The sequence below is a fragment of the Brachyistius frenatus genome, unplaced genomic scaffold, assembly GCF_029030835.1.
Source record: "Brachyistius frenatus isolate BFR_SWC_R1_liver_20210118 unplaced genomic scaffold, ASM2903083v1 Contig_5, whole genome shotgun sequence".
NCBI lineage: Eukaryota > Metazoa > Chordata > Actinopteri > Embiotocidae > Brachyistius > Brachyistius frenatus.
Window position 1 is genome coordinate 5,382,738 of NW_027210604.1, and position 19,500 is coordinate 5,402,237.

Consider the following 19,500-nt stretch of genomic DNA (forward strand, 5'->3'; position numbering starts at 1 on the left):
TGCAGCCCACAGGCTTCCCCCCCCCACACTTATGTTATATGAAAAGTATATTACACGCCAAAGTTTGTCAGCGCAGTGACAGTACTCCATTCAGCTAACTTTCCATTCCCTCGTGCTATGACACATGCTACAGCCTACTTAGAGGGGCTCGTTAGTGTCCAAACAATTCGAGCACAATAATCTAATTTGCTGTTAATCTGCACATCATGCATGCATGGCTGAAGACAGACAGACCCTTCCTGTACAATACAGTGAAGAGAGAGCGAGGAGTGAGACAGGGAAAATGACGATGATTCGTATACTTTCATTTATGATGTAAATCACAAAACTGTTGCAGATTTGACCTCATGCGTGTTACGTCATTTATTCTGCCTCTCTAGTGTGTATGCAAACATCAATATATTCATTGGAAATCTTTTCCGAGGCTAGTCTTCCTACTTTTCGGTACATAGTTGCTGTTTTTTTAAATTTTATACTCGGATAGTCACAGAATAATAGTAGCAGGTTTGATTTATTTTTATTAATGAGTTCTAAGTGGAAACAATTACAAGCCGTGTTCAAATCTTACGTAACTATCATAATGCATTGCATAAGTAGCCAGTTCATGACAAAAATTATATATTTGGTGCTAGTAAGCACTGTCTGGTAAAAGTATTTGACTGTGTCTGTCGTCCCATCTCCCCACTTGTACTTCAGAACATTACATTATTCCACTTATTCAGCACTGTCTCTCCACATTAATTAGTGACCTTGCACCGTCTCTCACAGGTTGAGTGAAATGCTCGGAGAAGAAAAACTGACTGTGGAGCAAAAGCAGTTCAATTTGATTTATAATTAAGCTTTTCTTTATTTATGTCAATGAGCTAACCACCGACCGTTGATGGTTCCTCATTCAAACACACACACGCACAATGAGAAGGATGTGTGCACATACAGCACATTATGTTAATAGCTTACTATATTTACAGAAATGAATTCCGCCACAAATACACACGACAATAGGCAGTCGAATCGTCAGGAAACTGAAGAGAAAAAAAATGTAGAAAGTCTGAATCTGAATTGAAGTGCCCTGTAGCAATGCCAACTGCCTGGTTGGCACAGGGAGCTGTTTCCACTCCCACTTGGAGTCTCTCCAATAATTGTGCAGAAACTTCATAGCCTAGAGCAAAAACTTTGATTGGTTGTCATATTTGAAGGCTTAACACTTTTTGACATACTACAAACAAATTGGCTTTCAAAAGATTGTTACTTTAAATTTCACAATGAAGTTTCCAGAAAAAGAAACATGGGTTTGTTAGATTCAAATGCAGACATGCAACTAAAAATGTACAATGTAGTTATTTAGTTATATGAAATTTTACCAAATATCTACATCTTCTCTCCGTTTGTCTGAAATACATTTTTGGTACTAACCAAAGTAACACACAATGGTTGTGCTGCACATGTTAAGTTAACAAAGAAAAAAAAATAATAATAATAAAGAAAAAAGGGGCTTGGACTATCAAAAGCTGGACCCTGCAGGGATCTTTGACTCTATACTTAGTTGCTTAGTTGTTACGCAATTTAATTTCAAATTCTTTTTACTATAGGCTTGATTTCATGTCTCACTCCTTCTATCTTTTCTCTCTCTAGCTCATCTTTGTCCTTTACCTTGTGCCTTGGCCCAGCATGTCAAACCCAACATTGCTGTCACTGGCCCATTTTATAAATAATTAAGGCCACAAGGTTATACAAGGCCCTGTCAAGATTTTTTTCTTCCGCTTGAGCTCTTCCCTTTGACTTGCAATAAGGTCCATAGATCCCTCTGCGGCTCTCCAACATGCTGCCAATTACTTCCAGCTTCCTGGAGGGGAGAAAGATTGCTTCAAAGTACTGCTGCTGCTTTGGCATGTGCTACTTTTAACCACTGAGCTCATGACTCCTGAAATGAAGATCATAATGGTATCCCTACTCTATTAAGCAGTGTAGAATACATTTTAACTGTTATACAGTATGATGGCCAGGATTTTACAAAAGAATAAAAAAAAATAAAAATAAATAAAAAATAAAAAAAGTCAATAAGACAAAAAAAAAAAAAAAAAAAAAAAAAAAAAAGGTCAATCATCTAGGGAACAAAACAACTTTTTGTTCTCTAGTTTATTACAGATGAAGTGTACACCATGTATACAATGCACATGATGTATGTGCACTCTATGTTATACTGTACTTCTTAGCCATTGTGGACCTCGTGCCTTGTACTCTATTATATAAACTCCAAATACACTAATTCTTTACCAAGTTTAATGCAAACAAAATTACAAATTCAAATCACTGTATATGTTCTGATGCACTGCATGCTGAAAATATATTTTAGCATGTAAAGCCTGCTTCTAAAACTGCACTGTGTTGACAGTGGATCCAGAGATTTTTCAACAGTGGTGGGTAAGTAGTAAGTTACTGCATGGTTTATTTCGCCTGTTCATTCTTATCTTTATGCATATATCTGAGATTTGAAGAATAAAGGAGAGAAATGCTTAAATAACACTAACATTTGTGGCATGGAAAAGTAATATATATATATTTATTTATTTTTAATTTAATTTTTTTATTTGTTTTAATGGAAGTACATTATTTTCAAAATATGCTGTGCTAGGTGTGTTTTTACATGCAACTCCTACAGTTTCCTACAGATTTAAATGTTTAACAGTGATACAATTTTATGATCATGTTCAGTTGGCACATTTGACATTTCTTGCCAACTGATTTCCTTCCCTTCAACACAGTGAGGGAATTCATCTCTCTCTCTGTCTCTTTTGTTGGTGTGTAGGTACCATTCATATTGAGTAAATGTTCCTGGGGAACAAAACACAACGATAGAATATAAGCAATAAGTCACAACTCTACTAATGAAAGCACAAATATGGAATGATGTCAGCTGAGGTGCTGCTTGCTGTGGTGAGCTGATATTCTGAATTATTATGCTTGTGTCATGCACGTTGAGTAAGAAGACCCACAGCAAGGCCAGATGGGTTTCCAGTTGCTCTAATCTGAAGCTGTACACAAGCCCACCTCCCATCGTGAACACTAAAGTGCTTTTACACGACCTTCAGTCAGATTAATGAGGTTAAACAAGAATAAAGATAAAAGCAATGTAATAATGGGGTCCTATTGACATTCCACAAGCATTATGTATGTCAAAGTTTAAATGTAGGTACAAATATTACTTAATAATACAGCTATGTTATACAAAGTATTATCTACCTCTTTTGGGGTTTCATGTCTACCTACAGAGTTCAAAAACTGTTCTTTATCCCTTCCGAATTTTTTCATTGTCTTTGCTCCACTGAAAACCCCCTTTTGGTAGAAGAGGAGGGCCACTTTCCAAAAAAAACGCAATAACAGAGATACATGCAACTGCAAACACATGTTTTGTGTCAAATCAAGAGAAGGCAGTGGGGATGTTGGTCAGGAAAAATCGAATGAAGAAGTGAAGCATCTCTTCTCCCAGACTGGAGGAGTAGATGGTTCCCAGCGGCACAGAGAGATCAAAGAGAAAGTATATTTTCTTTTGAAGAGAGGAATGGTTTCCCAAGAGTGAATTCTCATTTTTATTTTGCCATTCAGAGAGTATGAAGAAGAATGAGCACCTAAAAATTTGTCTCGGTGACAGATTTTTGGCTTCAAACACAGGAAAGAATTTGTTGGCTAAAAGCATTTGAAATTTTGATTTTTTTTTTTTTTTCTTGACAACGGGTTTTCTTAGATAAAAATGAGCTGCACAAATTCAGCAGCTCAACAAATTTCGCACAATTGATCTTAAGTAAATCTTTAAAATCAGGAAACTTAAGATTTAAAAAAAAATTTTTTTTACACAAATGCTGTTTACATACGTTTGCAGCACAGCAATGGTGAGTTACAGAGAAGAAAATGGCACCATTTCTTGACAAGTCAAAGTGAAAAGTATAATCAGGTTTATATTTCTTATCACGTTTTCATATAGAGCAGTTCTGCTCTTTAACTTCCATAAAAGCAAATAGGTGTAGTGTTTCATGATGGCAGGCTCAGCAACATGCAAGCGGCAGTATGCTCCTCGGGCGACTGCACGTGACTGTTCTGAAATCAACGTGGCTTGACCGTCATTCCAGCACGCATTATAGATTCTTCCCGTCTGTCTCTCTGCACATCCCTGTGTACATTAGCTCTTGTGTCCGTTTATGTGTATGTGCATTTGAAAGAAACACAACCGATAGTTATGTGTCATACAGCATGTGCGCTTCTGTGGCTCTGTGTTCTCACATGTTTAGCTCATGCATGCGTTTATTTATTTTATTTTTTTAACGTGGCAGTAAGATCAACATCTTTAGAATAACCGGTTACGCCGAGAACGACGAGTTTCTGTGCGTTTTCTCAGAAACACACAAACATAGTGTATCTACACGTACATGTACATGTACATGCATGAACTATAACGCTTGTGCAGCAGTGCTTACATTCACACCCACCCACGAATACACACGAGCGTGCACTGTTGTGCACACACACATCACTCATTTCTTCTCAGCTAGACTCTGCTGATCATCTCTTGCAAGTGTTTGCATTAGTTCATTGAGTTCTGAATCAAATGTTAGAAGAGTCCACAGTGCAATGAGGGGACGGGGGACTGGGGGGGACAGGGGGGGGGGGGGCAATTAGCCTAATGAATTGCAGGAGCAAATCACACAGTGCTGTGCTAACAGTTGCTCAGTGAATATTCATGCGCTGCTGGCTTTGCAGATGCATTGAAAGGCGGCGCTGCGTTGCTGAATACCAATCGTTACATTTCCACCTGTCAGCTCGTCTGGTCCCTCGCTGAAGATAACATCCTAATCAGCCTCATTGCTCGGAGGCTTTTTGGAGTGCGTCGCTCACACGGGCCACATCTGTTATCCTGTCCAGCCACATCTGCTGCTGTCCACCATTTAAAAACAGACACATCTTCTCGCTTTTTTTTTTTTTTACATTTTAGACCAAATGAGAATATTTTTTTAAAGAATAGATTCAAATATTGTACACTAAATATTTCAGTGTATATTCATTTATTTAAGATTACGTTATTCTTAAAGCACTTCTGAGTTGTTGTTTTTTTTCCAAATTAAAAAGCATTCGACATCCCAGTTTTAATAACCAGTCATTGCATTCATTTTCAAAAGTCTTTTAGCAAAATTGTAAAAACTTGGATTTAAAAAAAAAAATTGTGTTGGTGTTTAACTCAAATTTATTTAAATGAAAGCTATCGCTTCTCATGCTAACCGACCATTAGTTCCTCTGTTTATTCAAAACACAGTGCTGTAGTTGCAGTCAATGCAATGCAAATTTCCTCTGTGGTTGAAAAACAGACTCCTCACTCATATGTACATAAGAAAACGTTATTTATCAATTGTTATTTCCTAAGTAACACCGCACTGTAAAAACTAACACCAAATGTACTAAGCAATTTTAATATTCAGTATTTGCACATAATATGTTGCTGCTGCATTAATTGATTTGTATGCTACGTGAACACCCCTTGCACTGGGCACTATGATACAGTGATTCATCCGGCTTTACAACCCTTTAAACTACACGCCAGACTCATTATTCATGGCAGAACATAGTTTCTGATGCAAATAGTGTTCAAATCATTCTATTAACAACTCAGTTATAGTCAAGTGTTTTTGCCTTCTGTTAGTCTTCAGTACAACTTCTCTCGGTTTTCTTTCCTTCCATCTCTACAGCTTGTCTCCCTCCATGTATTTCTCTCTCGCGGAGCAGGAGGCTGCTCCATCATTAGCTGCTGCTCACTGGTCAGCCGGGCCGGCTTGCAGGACAGGACAGACTGCGGCCCAGGCCAGACAGATGGAGGTGAGATTATCTTCCATTACATGACATAATGGTACAGCACGTAGGCGGTTATGATTTCTATATGTGCTCGCGTTCTACTGCTAGGAGTGACGAGAGGATCAGGAGTACAAGAGCAGCATAGTTAGATTACTGTATGTATTCTAGTGAAGACTAATGTTAAAATCACTTTCTTTCAATGTGTTGAAATCAACAAGGGCTTCCATTCAGTAACATTGGTTTCTTTTAGTGCAGTTTTATCCATTTATCTCACTTCCCTAAATTTCTATCTAATAACAGTAACTGCCTTGTCTTGTGCAAAAGGTGTTTACAGGGACAGAATTGGTTTAGGATTTCTCAAGGTCCACCCATAATAAAAGTACTTGAGGCACTAAACTTTATGTATCCACCAAATGGAATGTTATGTAAGATAAACAGTTCAAATACAAACTAAACCACCAAGCACAGAGCCAACCAAACAAATGTGTAAGCAAGTAAGTGATAAAACTGTCTGGGTGGGTTTGGCTGACGCTCCTCGCTCATGTTAATCTGATCCTTAGTGAGCCATATATTTCCTGATGATGACTAAATGAAGAAAAAAACAAAAAAAAAAAAAAAAGCTGGGGATGCAGTCATTGCTCTATGAGAAAAAGAATCAGGTTGTGGCCAATGAATACAGAAAAAAAAAACACGATATTGATTCAGTGAAAAGGACAGTGACTCAACACTGCCATCTGGAGGCGCTGGAGTGGACATGTTTCAGGAGGTGATGGAAAAACAGAAAAACACAGCTTCTGTTTTGTACCTCAATGTACTGTGTGGACGAGGTACTGGATGCGACAGCAAGTGATGAAATAGATGCACCGCAGGCATGTATTGCTATTTAATATTGGTATTTTCAATGTTTGATGTCATTTATGTTTTAGTATTCGTTGTGTTTGTTCGTTCAAGTTTTTTGTGTTGTTTCTGTGAAACTGTACGGCTTGGAATGCAAGACAAATTTCATAAGAATATTCCGACAGTAAAGAGAAATTAAATCAAATTGTACATGTTTTGATGGTCTTTGTGTTTTATTAAAAACTATGTGGCTCCAATCAGGGTTTCAAAGCTTTTAGTTCAATAAATATTCCACATTGGAGGAGACACGCACATCCCAAACTATTTAACCAAGTGAAGGTGAGTTTTTCTGGCTTCAAGCCTCTTATCAAACTGCAGAATGACATCACTTGTTTTGAGTGGAAAGATAAATACGGTCAGTTCCACTAAGTCAAGCTGGATCGAACATAAACAACGCAATAGGTTTCTGTAGTAACATTGTAAAAAGATTGTTGAGAGGAAGTCCTGCAGCTGATAAAGCCTGACTCAAAACAAAACAAAATCTGACTTCTTTGGTGAAAGATGTAGCTATACAATTTTCTATGCTTAGGTATAACGGTAATATTTGCTTAGACCACATCAATGCATCAAATGTCCATGTCAAGTACATTCTGTAAGCATCAAACTGACTGAAAGCCAGACTTTTTTCAAAAAGGGGTTTAAATCAAATGCCCCTAAGTTTTCGGATCGCTTTGTACGACGTTTTCTATAGCTATACCGTTGAGAATATTTATCAACACGAGAGCAGACTTCCGGTCATTAATGAACTACAGAGATAAAAAAAAAAATTAAAAAAAAAGAATAAATCTGGCAACTCCATTTGGACAAGCAGGTAGTGATGAGGACTGAGTTAGTTGTCCTAGAAAGGAATTGCATGAATTCCTTCTCCAGGCCCAACAGGGAAAATGTGACATCGTTCTGAGTAAATCCAGATGCAAGACACTGAAACCCAACAGGCTCTGTAAAATGTCTGAAACCAAATTCTGTACACACCCCAAGGACGTGTGAATGTTAACATCCTGCCCACTTCCAACGTAACCAGAATGCTTCTGCGATCCTGAGAGGTGAGAGGATGCATAGCAGCAGAATAATTTGGACTCACTCACCAGTGTGTCTAGATGAGTTAAAAAAAAATAAAAAAGTACTTTCTTTTACAGAAACTAAATACAACCACATGAAAGCATAAAACAGAGCTCTTTTATCCACTGATAGTATCAAAATGACACCAAAATAATTTTCTTATTTTTAAATTAACATCCAAATATATTTATGCATATATAAGCATGTGGCCATATGAGAGCGCAGCCTGTGAGAGCAGACTACTCCTATTAGGTTCGCTTGAAATGCAAAGTATCTCCTTGATGTTGAGTTTATTGCAATAGAAAAATAACTCCATTTTTGAATTATTCATTCCTCTTAAGTGGGTTATCATCCACTCAAGGAGCCCCCCCCAGTGTATGTATTTTGTGTATGTTAGTGCAAAGAAAACCCAGGAGGGAGAAGAAAAAAAAATAGATGTGTTGTATAAAACACGATATTTCAATATGAAGAGGCAAGTTCTAACATTTGAAGCTTTGTTAAGTCAATGTGAACAGTTGGAAATGTTTTTTTTTCTTTTACTTTGACAAACACAACCGACCCGGAGGTCGTGTAGTCGTAGGTCGCTGGTGCCTTTACTTGATCGAGCTTTCACACCGGAGGAGAGCATCTACGCAGGCACAAACTTTGAAGTAACCGAAGAGGCAATAAAGAATGACAATGACGTGGATCAAAGCGTGGACCTGATTTCCTTTGATCTACCTACCAGCTGTAATAAATTCTCCGCGGGTTGTTAAGACCTGTCATTATGTATCATACACTTACTTCTTTCAGTGGTCCTCAAGTCATTTATTCTGCCACGAGTCAAGTGAAATCGACGTTTCGGTCTTTCTCCATAGCAGTTGTACAACTTCTTATTTTGACCGCACAGTGTACCGTTTAATCACAAGGCGGGTAACCTTCAAAAACAACTTTAATGTGCATAAGAAGACATGAACAACAGATGACACATCGAAGCATACAAAGTGAGTCATCTCTAAAATTAAGATTTAAGAAATGTGAGGGATACGAACAATAGCAAAAACCTAGAGACACGTCTGTACCGAGACACATACAGCATTTCTCGGACTATCAGCTCTCAATATATCATCAAATTCGTTTGGTTTGCAATAATAGAACAATGCTTTTGTGCAAACTGTAATTGTGTCTTCCTGAAAGGCGTCAACACTCAAATGAATGTCAAAAGAATATAATAAAACACGAGCAGTTAAAGCAGAGCAGCTGTTTTTATGTCAAAGATGACGACACAGAGGTTGGGGTTCACGGCTCCTCAGCCCTGAAGAAAAGAGGATAGATATCGAGAAGGAGACCTCCCCATTTTTTTTTTTTTTTTCTGCCCCTATGAGTTGATTATCTTCTTGAAAAATTGAGAAACTTCTCCCACTTGTGTCCAAATTAAATCAGTCTCCTCGGGTTTCCATTGTATGGACTAATTGCTCACGTCCAATCCCTTCCTGTCCTTAAAATCATAGGACTGTACCAGGCCATTAGAGGCTCAACACGGTCCGCAGGAGATATTTTCAACCAGGTTTTGTTGACAGTCCTCTCCTTTAACATGCACGGAGAGAGAAAATTGAAGATAACTTACGAGTGAAGCAATACACTCCAGCTTGAACATGGCCAAGTTGAAATGTAGTGAGAGGTGGAGGCTTTTTAAAGAAAACAAGAATCCTTGACGCCGTTGTCGACAGGAGCGCCCATTTTTCTGTAGTAACAGTGCAATCAGCAAATAATTACACTAATTACACTGACGCTAATTCGACTGAAATTACAGAAACTGGGTTGCGGTTATTTTAAACTGTTGCTCAATTATCATTGTTATTTTTCAGAAGACAGAGATGAGTGCAAAGACCCCATATAGCAGAGCACAGGGGTAAGCGACCAACAGCTGCTGCCCATCCATGGCCAACGCCGAGATGAAGATCTTTGAGGCTGAGAAGCTGCACCAGCCAATGATTGAAGCTGTTAGTATAACTCCAATCATGCCCCTAAAGAGGACAATAAGTAAGCAGAAAGTTAACTTTGACAATTTGAGTTTGAACAGTTTTAATAAATGTACATTTATACAAGTAAAACCCCTATTAAACTTTGAATGAAAGTTAACAGAGTGCTAAATCTCAATGTCACCGTTCAGCTGAGCTTGTCAAACACTGAAATGATCATTTTGTGGTTGTACTTTACTAATACAACAAAACTCTGACAATATACTCCTAGGTAGTGCGGTCTATAGATTAACGAATGTCTTGTATAAACCTTCCTGTGTACTCACTGTAAAGACAAAAGGACTCCAAAGCTGGAGAGGAGGATCATGGGGAGGAGGCAGTATCCCAGCACGCTGGCCACGCAGCCAAAGGACACGCCCGTCATACTCATGAGGTTGAGGAGGCAGTACATGCCGAGGCAGCCAATCGCACTGATGCCGTACACATAACCAAACTGGATCTTACCTGACTGGGAACGGAAAGACAAAAAGTAAGAGGTACATAGTGCTCAAACTGCAAGTGCTTGAAAGGTAATTGGGCACTTGGCACAGAGTTGAGTTAGAGTTGCCGGTAACACCGTGGAGCTGTTAATATGAGGAGTAGACCATGGCAGATAATAATGAGGACATTTCAAAGATTTGACTAAATCAAAACTTGGGTAGAAAAAAAAAAAGAAAAAAGTTTACAAAGAAAAACAGGTAATAGAAAATAACCTGAAAGTCGATGGCACACAAGTCTCATAGATGGCTGGAAAATCATGAGCGTCAGAGAAATGGTGACGGTGGTCTCACAATATATCAATTATGATTTCTTTTACATTACGAGCATCTCTCCAGTTCTTTTGGAGCCTCTAAACTTTGGGCACATTGTGTTAAAAGGCCAGACCTCTCACACAGCTCTTTATATATTGACGCAAATCCACTCAAATTAAAGTTTATTTTATTATTGTAAATTAATTGGGCCAAAGCACTGAGCCTGAACAACAACAACAAAACATCCAACGGTCCGAATGCAATTCAGTGTGGTATGGATTTTCATGATCACAGCCGTATATCTTTGTGTACTGGCCCAGCACACCGTACATACAGAATATTTACAACATACATTGATTTACTAATTCAGGATCCTCTTATTTTTGACCGGAATCAACCAGTAACGGCTTACCAGAAGAAGTGTTGCACCAAAGGCCAAACAGAAGACCATCGGGCCTGCCAGGTCTGTCTCGTTCATGATGCTGCCGTCTGCTACTTTCATTGGATGGAGCACAGTCAGAGTCTTCTGCCAGATGTGGTCAAAATTGATTCCTAATTCTACGAGAAGACGGAAAAAAAAAAAAAAAACACACACATCGGGCATATTAAAAACTAGAACTGTACTCAAACATAGCTGGTGAGAGACAATTCCATCAAATAACCGCACAAAAGTTGTAAAGTATCTTGCCTTTTCTGCTAAAGGAATAACAGGGAAGGCAAAAATAAAGAGGCAGTTGCATCCGGTATATGGTACCAATTTGCTGTACAGCACCAGACAGGAAATATTCGTTCTTCACAAACACTCTGTGACTGAAGTGTCATTCCTTCTCACATTAACCTTGAGGTGTGTCTTCATCTTTACCGGTTAGTGTCAAGAGTGTGAATTAGGTTTGAGCAAGTATAAATATGCTCATGTTCTCAGAGCACTTAATGCAGCCCCCAGCTGTCAGTCTGTCACTGTGTAGCCGCGGCGCATGTATAGACAGGCGCAGGAATGGACAAGACAAAACAAAAGCGATGGAGACTGACCTGTAGGTCAGGGCGCTCCTCCTGCAACAAACTCATACAGGCTCTGACTTTATAGAGAAATCCAACATCAGTGTAGATGGAACCCCCGTGTGGTTGAGTGATAAACTCAACAACACAACTCGACTAACAACAGCTCAGTTGTTTGGGAGTTGTATCGTTAGTATACAGCCAAACGTTACAACAAACACTTCACGCATTGAGAGTCCACCGGCTTCTTTGAGGAAAAAGCAGAACATGATAACGGGAAGGCCTGACGAGGAGAAGACAAGTTATACACCGCATGAAAACAAAATGATAGTCAGGGTTAAATTGCTAACACAACACAGTGGGGACAAAATATAAGCAATGCTGATGGGGACGGAGGTGAGGAGCATTGCGAGTGACATATATCACATCTGGCGGAGTAAAACCACAGTGTTTTTTTTTATTGATTTAGAACCTGGTCACATTTTGCATCAGCATCCGTCCCGGGCGATCGGACAGAGTGACATACAATCTACTCAGACCACATTCGGAAGAGGTCTGGGAGGCATGTGGTCACGTTCTTTTGTCAGTGTGAACACCAACGTGTCCTGGGCCACGTTAAAGGACCGCCTACTCAACTGACAGCATCTGAATAAGCGACAGAAATAAATGCAGCTCTTGGTGCAAAGCTGAACCGTACAGAAAGCGGGAGAGATTCACCTGCAAACTCGCAGCTCCAAAGCAACCGTTTAATGATTAAAAACACAAGCTTTTACCGTCGAAGCAAAGCCTCCGCTTTTTTTTTTCTCCCTTCGAGTTTACCTTGTCTAATTTCTGACACACATTAGACAGTTAAGTTAGATCAATTAATCTATCCTCAAATCCTTTGGGAATAATTAAGCAACATCAGGTCAAGCCTGACAGTTCAGGTTGTGTGTAATATTTAGACACTGACAAACGTGACCTACATCACAAATCTCTAATAGACTACAACAAAATTCGACTGCAGTGAGCAAAGATGCCTTTCTGTGTGAAATAACAACTCCTCTCCTGTGTCTCTGTACGTGTTCATGCGCTAATTTACTTGTTCATTTGCATATATGGCAGGAAAGTGAGATGTAATCACAAGTGGTCACTCAAAACGCATTTGGATAGGGATGATAACACCAGGTGTGAACTGCTGTGCGTATCAAAGCTGTCCACTAGTGATTGGATCACTGCTGATGCATATTGCCAGGTTTGAACGGGGCTACAGTTTCAACACAGTGTCTGTTGATATCCCAGATCCCACGTTCAGGTACATGGTGAGGATGCAACATTTCATCACAAAAGAATGTACATAAAGTCCATGTCTATGAACTGAACACTATGTTGGAGACATTGCAAAAAAAATGTCAAATTGTATGCAAATGAAAATCTTTCTCAAGTGTATGAGAAGACGGAAAATACCGCAACGTTATGGAGAAGTCAGATCTGCCAATTATGCAGTCATTTTGGCAAGTACCCAGCCTACGATGCAGCGGTCCTTTTAATACTATCACAACTGTGTTGAAGCTATTAGCTCTGACTGGCGACTGAAACTTGTAATTTCATGCCTTAAGAAACATTTCTTAGGTTGACGTCCTCCAAGTGATGACAAAGAACACCAGTAAACTTTTCTATTTTAGCAATTCAAATGGTTCTCCTTTAAAAGTGACCTGAAATTACCCCCGAGACGAGTAAACAGTACGATTATTTTCATTCACCAAGTCACAACAAAGGTAGTCAGTGAGCAGTATTATTAATAAGCAAATCCTTAAATGACTAAAAATAGACCCCCCAAAAAAAGGAATAACAAATACACAAAAAGCAGTCCGCTAAAAGTGTAGAAGTCATAGCCTTCAGGTTGTGGTTCACCTACCTTCTAGCAGTGGCGGCTCATCATCAAAGCTGTTACTGTACATGGACTGTGATGGGGATGGGGTGTAGGTCTGTGTGGGCTGAAAGATTTGCCCTGTGTACGGCTGCTGGGGCTGCATCACTCCCGGGGAAGTGTAGCCCATGGGCTGGGAGTAATCGTATTGTCCGTATCCCCTGGAAAACACACGATTCATGTAATGACTTGTCTATTTCTACTTAATATAACAGGTTTCCTTTCAAGACTGAAATTTATACTTTTCACGGCATCGGAGCAAAAAAAACAACAAACAACAACAACAAAAAATCATTTATGACACCAACAATAAAACAAAACACCGTAAACTTGCCCATCCGATAACTGTCACTGTATTCTTTCAACAGCGGCACAGCACCGGTGCTAAATGATGAACGACTCCGCCAAGACATCGCATAATAATGAAGAACAACACAAACCCCGTGTACACCCTTCACCCGGAGCATCTGACCGGAGCTCATTTTGCCGGACACAGTAAATTAGCTGCCTGTATGTATACTATTTATCTCAGTTTCCCACGCATCTTTAAATCGAGCAAATTCTGGTAAGCTGCTGCCGGCTAATGCACATCTTCTATACTCTTTCTAAACTTCGCTCAGGACTTTGATGTCAGAAATGTATTGTTTACTTAACTGACATTTTAGATTTGCTTCTACTCAGGTGTCATTGGATTTTAAAAAAAAAAAAAAAAAAAAAAACTTTAATCAAATGCACCTAAAGTAAGATATAAACAAAGGTAACAAAGGGTTCGGCAAGTTAGTTTTGAGGATCTGAAATGTCACTTAAAACGCACCGACGCAGCTCTTAAGACGCGTCAACAGCTGAGGGGCAAATCAGATGAGGACCTGCTTCCTTCAACTTACTTGTTGTAAGGGTTTTCAGCGTTGCTGTAGCCATTGCTGGCCTGGTTTTGGTCATCCACGCTGTAGCTGGACTGGTAAAAGTCCGTGTTGAAGTTGTCAAACCCTGACATCTCTCAGTCTGGTCGGAGCAAAAAAGGACAGAAACAGCTCGGAGGTTTATTTTCGGTTCACTGTAGATCCAATGAACCAACAGTACACGGCTCAACCTTCTACAACAGTAAAATACACTTTAATACAGCAATAATGCGATCATATAATCGTCATATATATATATATATATATATATAATGGTAACACACCGACACTGGCTTATTTATTGCAGATAACACTTATTTTACTTCGGTAAGGTTTATGTAACGACATTTTTTTTTTTTAATTATTATTATTTTGTCCGCCTTTCCTTACTTTACTTCCATCAACTGTCCCGACTATCAAATGACTCGCCACCTGAAGACATTAATAATCACGTCAAAATACAGCAACAGCTACTCATCTGTGGAGGCTAGTCGGCTAGCCAATGCTCGCTATCACAGTCACGCGTCTCTTGAGCATAATGTCAACGGTGGTTCAAATATTCCGTTTAAATATTCATATGTCGTCATTATTCTCAAGCTGTTGAAGCGCAATAAAGCAAACTCTTACCTGCGATGTTTGACAAATCCACCCAGAGCCCTGCCAACTTGGTTGCGGTTGCTACGTGTCAGGACAAAGGTAAAGCTTCCGGTTTGAAAAGTAATCAACAGGAAGCAGGTAGGGACACAAATAAAATACCTTGTTGAAAAGGTTGCGCCCTCTGCAGACGATTAATGCTATTACAATTGAACCATTAACTGTATGAATCTAGATCTGCTTACTGTATACAGCGGTGTATAAAGTATCTGAAAGACAAACTTGAGTAAAAGTATAGATATCTTACCAGAAAATACTTCTGGGAAAAGTTAAAGAGTATTTATTGTACTGAAATATCAAAGCTATTTTTTTGTTATGTTAAATGTACTCAAGTAGGTAGGTAGGTAGGTAGGTATATACTTTATTAATCCCCGAGGGGAAATTTTTTCGCCACAGCAGCATACATACAGGAGCAATAATAGAAACAATAGAATAAAATAATAATAGAATAGAATAATATAATAGAAAAGCAATAAAATAAAAAATATAAATATAAAATATAAAATGCACAGTACATACAGTATATATACAGTACATTAAATATCTATATATATTATATACAACAAACCAATAAACACAGTCAACATATATATATATATATATATATATATATATATATATATCTATATATATAATATACATACAATATACAAGCAACCAAGAAACACAGTCAACAGTGTTTTTGTACTGTGATGGATTTTGCCAGAGGTGAGTTATTGTAAAGTCTTATGGCAGTGGGCAGGAATGATCTCCTGTATCTGTCCTTGTGACAGCGGAGCTGGAGGAATCTTTTAGAGAAAGTGCTCCGCTGTCCCTGCAGCAGGTGGTTGAGAGGGTGGACAGGATTATCCAAGATGGACAATAGTTTGATCAGCGTCCTCCTCTCCACCACCTTTTCCAGACTATCTAGTTTGTAGCCGATGATGGAGCCGGCCTTCTTAACCAGTTTGTTGAGTTTGTTGGTGTCACCGGCTCCAATGCTGCTCCCCCAGCAGACCCCAGCGAAGTACAAAGCACTGGCCACAACAGACTGGTAGAACATCTCCAGCATCATGCTGCACACATTGAAGGATCGAAGTTTCCTCAGAAAAAAGAGTCGACTCATCACCTTCTTGTAGACAAGTATTGGACATAAAAGTAAATGCTGTTATTTAAAAAGCAAACAATCAGAATTCTGAGATTTATGAAGATTATTTTTTTTAAAGCAAAACTGTAACTGAACTGGGGCCACTCTCGCTCCAACTGAAAATTAGGATGAATGTTTTTTTTAGATATCATGATGCAGTTACGACTCTTAAGCATCTGGCAAAGTTAACCTGTGCTTTGTTTGCACTTGCAAATTAAAGTGCTTTACCAAATAGATAGCTCAATTCACTGATTCACTAAACCTGCTTGCTTGCAGTCTGTGTCACCAGGCCACCAAATTTCTTCCCATTTTATTTTGTAGGAACTAAAATGCTTAGGGGAAATAAATTGGAGTGAAAGTATATATTTCATTCAGAAAATGTAGTGGAGTAAAAGTGAAAGTTGATAGAAGTATAAAAACAGAGGTACATACACTCCCAAAAAATAATGATGTACTGTAATGAAGCATTATTACATGACTGTATCAATGCATAAAATATTAAGCACCATCATTTTCATAGTACACTTTCTTGTTTGACATAGCCTAAATGAAGTGCTGAATTTTATATCACTCTGCTCTAACTGTATATTTGACTTCTAACGGTCACCACCTTTAAAGTGCTGAGACTTTCAAGTGTTATGGATTACTCACAAAAAAGGAACGTCAGCATTGACCGATGGTACATTTTACAAGATCGCAAATGCAATGAAAATATCATTGGAACTGGCCAACAAGAGATTTGCTATTGTGACGCATACAAATTGGAATTGAAATTTCAATAAAGCACTAAAAGGTCAATTATATGTACAGAATGATTCTAACGAGATCAATTCATTACAATGTATGATACTAATTTCTTTGAATAATAACAAATAAAAAACTTTTGCATTCACAAAGAGATCTATCTATTCATGAATTCAACAAACTACTGTCTGTTTTGCCCACGGCAGGTATGGGACCCTGTTGGGCTCTGACCCATAGTTTGAGAAAAACTATGTCTCATGGTAACAAATAGACTCGGCGGGCAGAGGATAATTTCACAGGACAAGCACCAGGCAAGAACAAAGCTAGTGTCTTTGATCGGGGAGCAGAGCAGCAGATCAATCCCTCTGCCTGTGCAGGAGAACTGCACCGCTACCAAATACCACAGGCAGATCCATCCTCTTTGATGATGACAGATAATGCAAAGTAATGGGCTGATGACCTCTGCTGAGAGGAAATAGGGACACTGGGAAATGAAACGGAGAGAGTACCACAGATGTGGGTTTACCTGTAAGAAATGGAAAAAATACAAATGAGGAAATGGAAAAAAAAAAATCCTTTTTGATCCAATAGTCTTTCTACTTTATATTTTTATTTCTGCCTCTGTGCTGAAACAAAAACACTCAAACAGGAGGATTTTAGCCATAAATTAACTGCTACAGTGTAAAAAAAAAAAGGAACTCAATTACATAGACTTTGCTCTGTTCCTATAACCTGCAGTTAAATAATTCTCTACAGAATAACAAGTGGGAAAAGTAACACATGCAAGAAAATGCATGAAGAAAAACTTTCTCATTATTCACGGGAGACATACTGCCTGTTCTGGGTGTTAGGGCAAAAACACACAGAGCAACCTTTTTGATCAACACTGCACAAAGGTGATGACTCCACGAGGTTGGAGGAAGAAATTTAGTTGCCAGGTAACATTTGTCACATTGTGACTCCTGCTGAAAGCATAGCATAGCCCAGCCTTTATTGTAGAGTATGTTAAATCACATGTTAACAGATAGCCCTTAGCCAGTTGAATAACAAGTGCCTCTTTATGCTGCAGGACAGGCATGGCAACTCATACCGTAGCACTTAGAAATTGGGTGGATGAGAAAAAAAAAGCAGCCGAAAAAAACAACCGAAAAAACTGAAAAACAACAAGAGAACGTTATTAACAATCCTCTCAGCTGTGCAGGCCTGACATGGATAATTTTTCTGTCTCGGGATGAACAAAATCAATTTGATACACGAAACATGAATTCCTACGCCAAACAGCCCTGACTAATCGTAAGCAGAAATGAGTTGATTCCCTTCGTTGCCTCTCATCTTTCTTTAGACTTTTAATCATTTTTAAACTTGAAGAACATGCCTTTCTTCTTAATCCACTTAATTAAAGAAAATTGAAAAGTGCCAGAGAGGGTAATTGAATTTAGGGCAGTGTTTTGCCATATGCTGTCATAATTGCCCTCTTTTAAAACATCTCTGCTATAATCCTGCTGTGACTGCCTGGGTGGATGAGTGGATTAAAACCACTGAATTTCCTCTACTGCAGCAAACCCCTCATCTCTAACCACCTAATGTACCGCCAATTAAGAGTTCCCTCCCCACCTCCCCAGCATCAAGGAGGAGGAAATCGTTATATTTTTATATGTACTTCAGAACACAGTATGCAAGTATGCAGATGGGAGATAAATGTCTCCTTAGTAACCATGTCAATGAACACAAAACACACACGCAGCTCTATTTTTTTTTTTAAGCAGAAATCGATGGGTGTATATCTTCAGAACATTTACAAATGAACTTCCTTTAATACATTTCATTTGATTTCCTGCCACCCCAATTGATATGACTGCTTACAGATCATAAATTAGTAGGCATCTGGTCCTCACATGGCTCCTTTCTCTGGAGCAGCTTTTCTCTGCTCTGTGAGAGAGCTCCTTGAGCACTGAAATAACAATCCACAGCTGAAGAGTTTGTTAAGTTTGTTTGTTCCAAAATGAGATTTCTACCCACTTGAGATTTAGGAACTTCTGACAAAATGATCAGCATGAAAATTACTCCTTGATAACAGTGGCGATACTGAAGCACTCAAACAGGACAAACATAGAACAATAAATTGCAATTATTCTTACAGAAAAACAATTTTGGATTGAAATAATGTTTTTGTTTTTTTTACAGTAATAACAAGAAATAACAAGAAATCATTCTGGAATTAAAGGAATTAAAGAATAAAAATGCGCACCATACACAAATAAAAAATAAATAACAATGTGCAGGACAAAAATATGTTTTAACTTAAATTAACACATGCACAATTAACTGTTATGCCATTTAAACCTTTGTTTCTTATATATAGAACTGATGCTTTTTGATGGAGCATACTGTGGAGTTTTACCATCCTTTTTTCCCCTTTATCTGTCTGGTTGGCATCAGTGACAGCACCAGTCGACCCACGTGTGTTCTAACTGTCAAATCAGATTTAGAAGCTTCTAAAATAAGTCTCATATAACAAACAGTTGCATGGCCTTGGCTCCCCTTCTTTTTCCATCCATCCCTCACAGACACCCGTCTAAGTTTATCTCTCCAGTTCTCTTTACTTTTGTCACAGAGTTTTGCCATACTG

At 38.6% G+C, this 19,500-nt stretch overlaps 2 protein-coding genes across 2 annotated transcripts in view; one reads left to right on the plus strand and one right to left on the minus strand.

Annotated features, from left to right (window-relative positions):
• Positions 1 to 19,500, plus strand: part of kctd16b (potassium channel tetramerization domain containing 16b) — a 404,485-nt gene that overhangs the window by 292,364 nt on the left and 92,621 nt on the right. The window lies entirely within an intron of this gene.
• On the minus strand, positions 8,705 to 15,068 carry yipf5 (Yip1 domain family, member 5). The gene is made up of 6 exons (XM_069718162.1): positions 14,975 to 15,068; positions 14,333 to 14,450; positions 13,437 to 13,609; positions 10,956 to 11,101; positions 10,079 to 10,260; positions 8,705 to 9,797 (listed from the first exon to the last, which is right to left on the minus strand). Exons 2-6 carry the CDS (start codon positions 14,440 to 14,442, stop codon positions 9,635 to 9,637), a joined length of 774 nt encoding a protein of 257 aa, XP_069574263.1. The 5' UTR covers positions 14,443 to 14,450; positions 14,975 to 15,068; the 3' UTR covers positions 8,705 to 9,634.

What these genes read in the sequence shown, in the direction of transcription:
- yipf5 (XM_069718162.1), bottom strand. Translation starts at nt 14,442, where the DNA reads ATGTCAGGGTTTGACAACTTCAACACGGACTTTTACCAGTCCAGCTAC. An exon ending in TGAGCCGCCACTGCTAGAAG is followed by an intron (nt 11,102 to 13,436) that starts GTAGGTGAACCA and finishes GTCTTCTCGTAG; the next exon opens with AATTAGGAATCAATTTTGAC. An exon ending in GGAGTCCTTTTGTCTTTACA is followed by an intron (nt 9,798 to 10,078) that starts GTGAGTACACAG and finishes TGTCCTCTTTAG; the next exon opens with GGGCATGATTGGAGTTATAC.